Source organism: Thermobia domestica, chromosome 2, assembly GCF_964235325.1.
Source record: "Thermobia domestica chromosome 2, izTheDome1.hap1.1, whole genome shotgun sequence".
Lineage (NCBI taxonomy): Eukaryota > Metazoa > Arthropoda > Insecta > Zygentoma > Lepismatidae > Thermobia > Thermobia domestica.
The window spans coordinates 348,169,057-348,181,462 of record NC_137455.1 but is presented as its reverse complement, the minus strand read 5'-3'; the positions used below and the strand labels follow the sequence as shown (position 1 = coordinate 348,181,462).

Below are 12,406 nucleotides of genomic sequence, written 5' to 3'. Positions count from 1 at the left end.
TTTCTTTATATTCTTTGGGGTATTAACTCTGCGTTAAAATTTTGTGTCAAGTAAACCTTTATTTAAAATTTGAAGAAGAAAAGGTAAGTAGTTTTGGAATTATGATAAAAATAAATTAAACAATTGCTTAAACCATACCTACAGACGCTTTTTCATTTAGAAAATTGCTAAGAATCCTTCCTGAGACAATTATTACCGTTATATTCTATTATTTTCTCATATAGAAGAAATTGAAAAAAAAAAAAATTACTGACGCTCCTAGGTAGGTAGTGTGAACTTGTTTTCTGCATCTAATATATTGTCTTGGAAGACTCAATATTCAGTGTAGGATCTAAAAGTTCCACCAGTTCTTGCTAATAATAAGTCTGATAATTTCTAAAAATTGCATTTTTGGTTGCAAACAGTATGACTGTCAGGTAAAGGAAGTGCTTATATATACAGTTCAGTTTCGTAAGTTTAGTCACAATTCACAATTTTCTATTAATCATAATGCTTATAGGTCTATGCAAAACATAACCATTGTACGTTCCATATGTAGCACATTTCTTTGACACCTCTTCCTCTCCCCACCCCTCGGGAACCAAAGGAAATATTAAATGAAATCTTTAAATTTTACGTCCTACGAGTATGCCGGTTACGCTAAAGGAGACGGTGATGGTGAAGGATGAATGAAATGGTTGAATGAAGAAAATGTAAGGAAACGGAAGAACCCCGAGAAAACCCACACTAATGGTATTTTTCCACCAGAAAGCTCACTTGGTGCGGGCTGGGATCGAACCAAGGACCCCATGCACCAGAGAAAAAAGAAAGGAAGTACATCATACTTGACTTATTCATTATCCTTCAAACATCTGTTCAGCAGTGTTGCTTTTCAAAGGTCATATTCCTCTTGCTTCATACTTTATGCATTCTGGAAAAAAGACTTCAACTGATAAAGTATTTCGCTCTACGGAGCAGAAATATGGACGTTACGAAAAAGCATGAATAGCAATTAGAAGCCTTTAAATGTAGAGAGAATTAAGAAAATGATCCAAGCGTAACAGAAAACCAATGAAAAATTGTTATAATTACTTTATTAGATTCAGGCATTCTCATCAAACCTCATTTAACGAATGAGGTTAGCTCATTCTCATTCATAAATTCTATCATCTACACAGTAAATACAAATCACAGATTTAAGAGATATTAGAACATACCTCTTTATTAACTTCATTTTCTTCAACCTCAATGCTTCTGATTTCTCAGAAAAGATAAGTGAGTCAGAGATAGGTTTTTATAGTAAAATAAAGAACTAATACATGTTCCATGTATTATATTTTGTCTATGAATCTTTGTCTGTAGAAAGAGCTTTGGCAACAACTGAATGAAACTTGTCACTGAATGGTAACTTTTCAATACCCAAAGTTTGTGTTTGTACTTCATCTGGAGCTATCTTGACCAACAACACTAAACACTCCTCAATCAATAAAATAACTTCATCATTTGACCTCCGAGTATCTTCTTCTCGCTTTTGGGTAAGATCATACAGGAGTTTCAAAAGCATCACTAGAAACTTATCACAGTGAATGGGCATCCTGGGCCATGCTATCGTCATATAAGTCTTCATCGCCTATTAGAAAAAAAGAAAAAGAAAAATCACACATTTAGTAAATTATGAATTTTTTACTTTAAAAAAAAAAATAAAAATAAATAAATGATAAATGATGAAATAAAATGCTGATACTGTTGTATTTTGTATGATGTTCCCTTTCCTTGAGACTACAGGCTATGCCGAATGCACCACTGACTAGTGACACCGAACCTACTGGGCATGTATGGACTCGTTATCAACAGTCACTGATACACTCACCAAGCCAATCATCTACGGAAAATAGAACTCAAATCTGGCCCAAAATGTAAAGATCCCAAAGTCTCTTCCATCTCAACCCACCGTCCGATGTCCAGGCATGCAGTTCATTCTTCACATCCCATCCGGAAATAGGTTGTGAACCACGACTACAGACACAGGACACCGAGCTACGAGTGGAGCTGGCAATGAGCACAAAGAAGATCTTAATGTTGTCTGTAAAAAAGCCCTATCTAAATAAAAGAAAAATCTTACAAATCTCGAAAACAGAATTTTGTCGTGCAACTTAAAAAAAAAAATCCAAACTGAGATTTTGATTTAAAACTGATAAAATGAGAAAAATTTTACAGATTCGGTTGTTTCCAACCCCGGTCACACTAAGGAAAGTCTCTTTCCTTGATTCACAGCTATTTCATTTCCCCAGTATAATTATTATTCTGTACGTACTGCTCTTTGCTTTGATCATGCTTCACATACCAAAACATAACTGTAAGTCAAGATTTCTATTACTTAAAACTACAAAAGAATTATATTCTGTACTTGAAAAGAAAAAGGTTTTCACGGCTAGTAAATTTTATTTGACAATATTCATGAAAAGTGAAATGAACAAGAAAATTTGATAAAAATAAAACATTTACACTTGCTCATACTGACATACCCATCTGAGAAACTAATATTATCGATTTTCTAAATTTCAGAGTCTAAACATTATTTAATTTTCCACAGATATTCCTGAAATATTCATATTCATTAATATTCTTGACTTTTCAAAACATTCACATTATATCGACACAAACAAATGAAAATAACACAATATAAATACACTACACTATTGAAAAAAAAAAAAACTTCACTACATATGGTTGTGGTTAGCTACATTTTACTTTCTTTCTCTATTCCTTTGGTGCTCAACCTCCTCTGTGCATTGAGAATGTGGCCGGCATAGAGGATTTACGCTTTTCGCTACCTCTCTTTTAGCTCGGACCCATTGAACAATCTAGCACAGGTAGACACTCATATAACATATTCGCACAACTTAAACCTAAAGTCCCTATCCTAACCTAGCTACACTATACTAACTTAACCTAAGCAAGGAAAAAAAAAGTCTCACACATATTTTATGAAGCACCATTCTCATTTATGCATTTATCTTTTGTTTTGCTACCACATTATAACCAAAGACGCAGTGGTTATTTACTTTAGTGTCGCTCTGAAATTCTGAGTTTTCTTAAAAAAAAAAAAAAATATTTCTACTAGTAATCATTCGAACTGAAATTTTAAAACTCGATGGGTATCAGAATAAAATATCACGGAGATTTAGCCTATTGACGATAGCTTCCTGTTACCGGTACGCAAAATTCATGTACCCTTGCACTTGACTTCAGCCGTGAATCTGACACTTACTTCCAAAATTATTATAACGTTTAGAATTACTTTCAAACCAAAGAAAACATGCCAAATTATAAAAATTAATTTCGAGCAGTACTACCGAAAAATGAAATTTCGAGGTTTCAGGGAATCTAAACATCTCTTTTCACTGGGGGAAAATGTGTGTGTGGTACACACATTTCCTTGTTGTTATGACAATCGCTCTGTGCTGAGATAATCTAGCTTTCTTCCGCCACCCCCCACCCCCCCACCCCCCCCATTGAATGAAATCACGATGTCACATTGTCCAGACCCGTATGTGTGCGGTGTTGGGGAAAACTTAATGCACTTAACACATCATGTTGAAAATTTTACACATGCACAAGAAAAGAAAATCACACTCGTTTGTTCCGCCAAGACAAGGAATTTAGAAGTTGCCACTACCTGAATTAAATTTGGTTTCCACTAGTTTCCTACTTACATGAATCCATTCCTTCGACAACTGAATAAACTGATATTAAAAAAAAAATGTTTTGTGATGATGTTATGCCACGAAAATCTCCTTTGAGATTTTTAACTCGTGGATTCTAAAAATGTTTACAGGTACCAACAACTGTAGTGCCGTTCTAAATGGCCATTGAGCGCCACTCAACTTCTTCTTCCTGAGCACCAAACTCAAGACCTGATTTCTTCGCCACCGTCTTATTCAGCTTCTCCTACGTTTTCTCGCTGTTCGAGAACGTAAAATTTTCCAATAAGCACATTCCATAAGAGTATCACTGATACAAGACGAAAACCAATTCACAGTTTAGAATACTAATTATTTAACAATTTCGTTCAAACGCCAAACACAGCACGTCTATATCCGCTGATAACTTCTGATGCAAGACCAAAACTAAGAATAAACCACAGTTTTAAAATAAAGACTAATTATTTCACAATTTCTACAGACGACGAACACTGTACGCCTGTCTCCTGTAATGGCTAAAGATGTAAGACAAAGAACAACGGGAAGATGATCCCTAATTGGAAGATAATTGTGACGTAACTATCGGATGATAGGCTTCGGTGCTAAGATCAAAGAAAACCGAAAATCTCTGCTACAGCTGTGATTGCGGATTATCCAATCAAATAATTTACTCCGAAAACAAAGAGATGCACCAAGAAGAAATTATGGCTGACTTTCTTAATTTGGAATTTTGAAGAAGATTCACGAAATTAAAATTTTAGTTTTCTTGTGAAGATTCCCTATGCCGAAATATCTATAAAATTAAACTGAAAACCATAGGAAAAGCTGGAATATACACTTATTTTCTAAAATAATGTTATATTTTTGGATAAATACGTGAAATATACAAAATATACTTACTAATCATATATTCTTCATGTAATATTCGTTGAAACGATTTACTTAACTGAAATTACGCAAAATTTGCGACCTACAGTTTCCTACTACAAAATAAAACATGTTTTTCTGACATTCTAAATAAAATTAAAATTTCTCTTCCAATATACAAGGTGCCCAAAAGCACCGGGCCATGTTACGTTATGCCGAGCATAAGGTAACATCCTCCGGGAGCTTCGGAGAAAAAAAAAAATCTGAACTTATGAGTTCTTCTTAAGTTGATTTTTTTTGTGACTACAAAAATACTGAAGATTATACAAGACAAAATATTTTTTTTTCTCTGATTAAATTCTCGATTCTAATCACAACTATACATACACCCTATATAATATAATATCCTAACCTAACCTTAACCTATAAACTAAGTTTTTTTTTTATTTTTTTATCCTTCTAATAATTCCTTTCTTTTCTCTTCAGAACAGCGGAACAGTTTCAGATTGTCAAAACTCTGGACTCCTATGTTTTCTCCCTTCAGAGTTTGCAATCTCGCTGAATTTCGAGTTAAGGATACCACTTTATACGGTCCAACATAGGTACTAATAAATTTGGCGAATACCTTCTTCGGTATTGACGACACATGGTGAGTTTTCACCATCACCAAAGAACCTTCTGTGATGATATCTTGTTGTTTCCGCAGCTTTCTTTCCTTCTTCGGTACTGCTGCCGGAATAGAAACTACAAATTTCTTGTCTTCTTTAACTTGCACAGTCTCTTTGGGCCAAATGAAGTTTTCTTTGAAGCTCTTGGATGCTGAATACGATAAGAAACGCTCTGCTGGAGTACATCCGAGAGCATCACACCAAGAGTGATTGCACAAGTCTTGGGCTGCTTTTAGAAAATTACTCCATTTGGACTGGTTGTCACTGCAATATAGGCGGAGAATGCGATGAAGATCACGATGTCTGCGTTCGATAATGCCATGAGAGGCCGGATGGTATGGCGTGGTAAGTATATGTTTTATCCGGTGTTTTTGACAAAACTCTTTCCAGACGCCCGACAAGAACTGCGGACCTTGGTCACTCACCAAATACTTCGGGTATGGTAGCTGATAATAATATCTCTTTTCAAGGACCGCCACAATCTCTCTTGTGTGTGCCGTCCGAAGAGGGAAGAAACACACAAAACGACTGTAGACGTCCAGGATGGACAAGATATATTTATATCCCTGGCTCTTAGGAAGAGCCCGACCAGATCGAGGCATTGCTTTTCAAAGGAAGAAGACGCCTCAACATGACAGGGCTCCTTTCTAATCACCCTGTAGGAGTACTTGGTTCGTGCACAAAGAAGGCACTCTTGAATATACTTTGTAAAAGTCTCACGCATACCTCTCCAATGGAACATGGCCTTAGCGAACGACAAACATCGCTTCACTCCAAAATGGCCTTTGTTGTGGATTGCCGAAACAATATTTTTCACTGAGCTGGAAGGAATGACCAGCAACCAAACAGAATTTTGAGAATTTCTGACGTAAACCAAATTATTCTCCACACATACCCTATTATTGTGTTGACACCCTTTCCAAATGGTATGTAATTTTCCACAATACGGATCTTTCCGAAACAATTAATTTTGAATTTGGAGGGTTTGTAACAAAATCGAATGAGGTTGTAACCAAATTGAAATTTTGACTACTCGCTAACTGATCTTGTTTTTTTCGGGGAGTTGAGGAATCCATTTCGCAGTCCACACTCTCCCCTAATGAGGGCTGCGATATGCATTTCCCAAACTATTCCCGTTCGTTTCCGGTGGCTGAGACACCGTAGGTACAAATGTCGAATATTGCGGAGGCCATCCAGTGGACATTGCCATGTTCACTCCTGGGGAAGGAGTGGACATGGGAGTCGCCACTCCCCCTCCAGGAAGTAAATTCGGCGCATATCCCGGATAGACTTGCGCTCCTGCTGAGTTCATCGCATTTGGCGCGCATGTCTGAGATGTACCCCGCGGATACCCGTAACTCATCGCTGCTGGTTGGTAGCGTTGGTTGTACCTATACGGAGCATTCCGATTTCCATGGTCATCTCTTACCCAATTCGGTCTTCCATTATTGGGCCAAGGTCTTCGTATCTGAAAGTTTCTTCTTCGACCCCTGTTTCTAGAAAATCGGTCATCTCCTCCTTTCCCATTGGAATTTCCTTCCTTCCTCTTTCCTTCGTCTTCCTCCGTCTGAGACGAAGTATTGTTGTGGGTTGTTTTCCTGACTTTTCGGCCTTTTTGACTACTTTTGCCTGACGCACCTGAAAACGTTTAAACCTTTTGTCCGTGACCGGTTCATTCGGCTCCGGATGTCCTTCAATCTCGGCTATTTTAACCATAAGGTGTTGGATATTTTTCGGCTCAACAGCCCGCAGTAACTTGGCATCACCAGCTGGTAAACAGTCCAAGACAATTTCAATGAGTTCGGTTTCATCCAAATGCTGTGCAACCGCATAATATTCCGCTCCAATTTTCCATGCAAAATCTGTCAATCGGTTGTATTTCGCTCGATCATACTTCATCCCTTGAATAAACTTCTTTTGCAATCTTTCCATCCTTGCCGAAAAATAGTGTTCCCGAAATAGACGCACAAAATCTGCATAACTACTGATGTCTTTACAAACAGTCTGAAACCACGTCTTGGCCCCAGCTGTTAAGCAACAAGGTACCAAGGTTAGACGTTCGTATTCTGATGCCGAAATTACCTTAAACGTTTGTTCTAAATTTTCTAAGAATGATCTAGCCAAACCGTATTCATCAGAGAATGTAGGTAAATGATTTAGTTCAGAAAGTCTTAAATTTAGAGTTCGCTTACCAAAGCCTTCCTCGCTTCTACTGGTGTTCACGGGAGAATTGTGGCCAACAACGGGGCTCTTTGCACCCGAGTAATTTTGACCGAAAATAGAATAATGTTGGTAATTTTGTCCAGAAGTTAAGTTGTCTGACATCGATACCACCGCGTCACCACACATTCCCTCCTGAACTCTAGCACACGAAGGAGTCATGTCTACCACATTACTAGAGGACACCACATGGTTCAACCGACACCTGGTATTTGAAGATCCTGACACCTGAGGTGAAACTAACAATGGATTCGACCTCCTGGACAACGCCTGATAACCTATTGTCTCAACACAGGATGTATTCGACTTGCTTAAGTTCAACGTATGTGAGGGTAATTCAAATGGAAGGACGTTTGTGCCGTGAATGCTGGTCGGCTGACAGACAGAGACAGTCACCGTGGGAATAGCACGAGTCTCCCCAACGGAAGAGACCGGTACATCCACTTGGATATCTGACTCGGTCCCATCAGACTCGATTCCATCACAGACCACAAAGTCTCGCGATCGTTTACGTCCACACCGTTTGTCTTTTCTTTGGTTTTGGTTCTCTTCTAATTCTGAATCTTGGCTTCAAGTGCCTGATACGACCTCTGGGTACTTAGTTCGAGATGTGAGAACTCCTTAGTCAAGTCATCACATCGTCGATTCTGCGCCTCAACCGATAACCGGAGACTTTCCTCAACGGCATCTACCCGCGCGTCTATCTTAGTCTGATAATTCCCAACAGATGTATACAAATCGCGAACTTCCGACCTAACAGCCTCTACGTCTTCGTTTACATGAGCCACCTTCTCATTAATTACTTGCAACATTTCGAATTTGACATTGTCGAATTTCTGATTCATTGACTGAAAGTTACTATCTACCTTTTCAAATTTTTCATTCATATCCTGAAAATTATAACTAATATCCTGGAATTTACTATCAACCTGATTATTCATAGCCTGAAATTTATTATCTACTTTTTCAAATTTTTCATTTAGCGTTAAAGTTAAAGCCTGGCTGAAACGTTCCATCATGGCTGCAAAGTCAGTTAATTGTACATTAGAACCGGAAACTACATTTCCTCGATTTCCTTCCTCCTTGTCCGATTCGTTCGGGCTACCCTGCGTTTCATGTTCACCTTCCTCGCTATCTGTTTCCGATGACTTCGGAAGTGGCAACACTGTCACCTGTTTCGCCATGCAAGGCTTACATAGCCACGGTTCACTACTTTTATCTAATTCTTGGACTTGTTCATCAGACAAACCATAACATTGGGCATGCACCCATCTGAAGCAACTGTCACAATATACACTGAACCCTGCAATTTCGTCACTACAACATATATATTCGTTCGGATGACGAGATTCGTTACTCGATCTGCTACCAGCAGACATCTTCACTTTCATTAAATTTGTTTTCCTCAACATCACGCACACACAGATCCAGAAGTGACCATGAATCACTCAATAAGTCGATTGTCATAATGATCCCCATTACAAATACTTTGCTGTGATTGTTTGTTTTTCCTTAGCACTCGCGTAGGATTGAAACAACAGAAATCCTGGATAAGGGTCGCCATTTTTACTTTAAAAAAATAAATAAATAAATAAATGATAAATGATGAAATAAAATGCTGATACTGTTGTATTTTGTATGATGTTTCCTTTCCTTGAGACTACAGGCTATGCCGAATGCACCACTGACTAGTGACACCGAACCTACTGGGCATGTATGGACTCGTTATCAACAGTCACTGATACACTCACCAAGCCAATCATCTACGGAAAATAGAACTCAAATCTGGCCCAAAATGTAAAGATCCAAAAGTCTCTTCCATCTCAACCCACCGTCCGATGTCCAGGCCTGCAGTTCATTCTTCACATCCCATCCGGAAATAGGTTGTGAACCACGACTACAGACACAGGACACCGAGCTACGAGTGGAGCTGGCAATGAGCACAAAGAAGATCTTAATGTTGTCTGTAAAAAAGCCCTATCTAAATAAAAGAAAAATCTTACAAATCTCGAAAACAGAATTTTGTCGTGCAACTTAAAAAAAAAAATCCAAACTGAGATTTTGATTTAAAACTGATAAAATGAGAAAATTTTTACAGATTCGGTTGTTTCCAACCCCGGTCACACTAAGGAAAGTCTCTTTCCTTGATTCACAGCTATTTCATTTCCCCAGTATAATTATTATTCTGTACGTACTGCTCTTTGCTTTGATCATGCTTCACATACCAAAACATAACTGTAAGTCAAGATTTCTATTACTTAAAACTACAAAAGAATTATATTCTGTACTTGAAAAGAAAAAGGTTTTCACGGCTAGTAAATTTTATTTGACAATATTCATGAAAAGTGAAATGAACAAGAAAATTTGATAAAAAATAAAACATTTACACTTGCTCATACTGACATACCCATCTGAGAAACTAATATTTTCGATTTTCTAAATTTCAGAGCCTAAACATTATTTAATTTTCCACAGATATTCCTGAAATATTCATATTCATTAATATTCTTGACTTTTCAAAACATTCACATTATATCGACACAAACAAATGAAAATAACACAATATAAATACACTACACTATTGAAAAAAAAAAAAACTTCACTACATATGGTTGTGGTTAGCTACATTTTACTTTCTTTCTCTATTCCTTTGGTGCTCAACCTCCTCTGTGCATTGAGAATGTGGCCGGCATAGAGGATTTACGCTTTTCGCTACCTCTCTTTTAGCTCGGACCCACTGAAGAATCTAGCACAGGTAGACACTCATATAACATATTCGCACAACTTAAACCTAAAGTCCCTATCCTAACCTACCTACACTATACTAACTTAACCTAAGCAAGGAAAAAAAAAGTCTCACACATATTTTATGAAGCACCATTCTCATTTATGCATTTATCTTTTGTTTTGCTATCACATTATAACCAAAGACGCAGTGGTTATTTACTTTAGTGTCGCTCTGAAATTCTGAGTTTTCTTTAAAAAAAAAATATTTCTACTAGTAATCATTCGAACGGAAATTTTAAAACTCGATGGGTATCAGAATAAAATATCACGGAGATTTAGCCTATTGACGATAGCTTCCTGTTACCAGTACGCAAAATTCATGTACCCTTGCACTTGACTTCAGCCGTGAATCTGACACTTACTTCCAAAATTATTATAACGTTTAGAATTACTTTCAAACCAAAGAAAACATGCCAAATTATAAAAATTAATTTCGAGCAGTACTACCGAAAAATGAAATTTCGAGGTTTCAGGGAATCTAAACATCTCTTTTCACTGGGGGAAAATGTGTGTGTGGTACACACATTTCCTTGTTGTTATGACAATCGCTCTGTGCTGAGATAATCTAGCTTTCTTCCGCCACCCCCCACCCCCCCACCCCCCCATTGAATGAAATCACGATGTCACATTGTCCAGACCCGTATGTGTGCGGTGTTGGGGAAAACTTAATGCACTTAACACATCATGTTGAAAATTTTACACATGCACAAGAAAAGAAAATCACACTCGTTTGTTCCGCCAAGACAAGGAATTTAGAAGTTGCCACTACCTGAATTAAATTTGGTTTCCACTAGTTACCTACTTACATGAATCCATTCCTTCGATAACTGAATAAACTGATATTAAAAAAAAAATGTTTTGTGATGATGTTATGCCACGAAAATCTCCTTTGAGATTTTTAACTCGTGGATTCTAAAAATGTTTACAGGTACCAACAACTGTAGTGCCGTTCTAAATGGCCATTGAGCGCCACTCAACTTCTTCTTCCTGAGCACCAAACTCAAGACCTGATTTCTTCGCCACCGTCTTATTCAGCTTCTCCTACGTTTTCTCGCTGTTCGAGAACGTAAAATTTTCCAATAAGCACATTCCATAAGAGTATCACTGATACAAGACGAAAACCAATTCACAGTTTAGAATACTAATTATTTAACAATTTCGTTCAAACGCCAAACACAGCACGTCTATATCCGCTGATAACTTCTGATGCAAGACCAAAACTAAGAATAAACCACAGTTTTAAAATAAAGACTAATTATTTCACAATTTCTACAGACGACGAACACTGTACGCCTGTCTCCTGTAATGGCTAAAGATGTAAGACAAAGAACAACGGGAAGATGATCCCTAATTGGAAGATAATTGTGACGTAACTATCGGATGATAGGCTTCGGTGCTAAGATCAAAGAAAACCGAAAATCTCTGCTACAGCTGTGATTGCGGATTATCCAATCAAATAATTTACTCCGAAAACAAAGAGATGCACCAAGAAGAAATTATGGCTGACTTTCTTAATTTGGAATTTTGAAGAAGATTCACGAAATTAAAATTTTAGTTTTCTTGTGAAGATTCCCTATGCCGAAATATCTATAAAATTAAACTGAAAACCATAGGAAAAGCTGGAATATACACTTATTTTCTAAAATAATGTTATATTTTTGGATAAATACGTGAAATATACAAAATATACTTACTAATCATATATTCTTCATGTAATATTCGTTGAAACGATTTACTTAACTGAAATTACGCAAAATTTGCGACCTACAGTTTCCTACTACAAAATAAAACATGTTTTTCTGACATTCTAAATAAAATTAAAATTTCTCTTCCAATATACAAGGTGCCCAAAAGCACCGGGCCATGTTACGTTATGCCGAGCATAAGGTAACAAATTAATAGTCTGATACACCATGAAGTGAAATGAAACGTCAGCAGCAGAGAATTTCAAAAGCGTCCTAACCAGGCCCATAACACCAACTGTAGACCTAACGGAAAACCCATCTCGTCCTACGGTGGCGAAACCAACTGACTTATTTGAAAGCTGAATACTGTGCAGGTGCGGAAGCTTGGAGTAAATAACAGGTGGAAAGTGGGAAGCGGATAGAGTATAATTTCATAAGAACATTAATAGTTAACAATAAACTTTTGAAGCAATTTCAGCTAACAATGAAATGTCTT

At 37.2% G+C, this 12,406-nt stretch overlaps 1 protein-coding gene across 5 annotated transcripts in view; it reads right to left on the bottom strand.

Moving 5' to 3' along the window:
• Positions 1–1,297: 1,297 nt before the first annotated feature.
• Positions 1,298–12,406, bottom strand: part of LOC145678756 (TELO2-interacting protein 2-like) — a 37,377-nt gene continuing 26,268 nt past the window's right edge. For all 5 annotated transcript variants that reach the window (XM_081749247.1, XM_081749248.1, XM_081749245.1 and 2 more), the window contains one exon: positions 1,298–1,609. In XM_081749247.1, the coding sequence (XP_081605373.1) occupies positions 1,322–1,609 (288 nt within the window). In that variant the 3' untranslated portion in view covers positions 1,298–1,321. The remainder of the gene's footprint in view (positions 1,610–12,406) is intronic.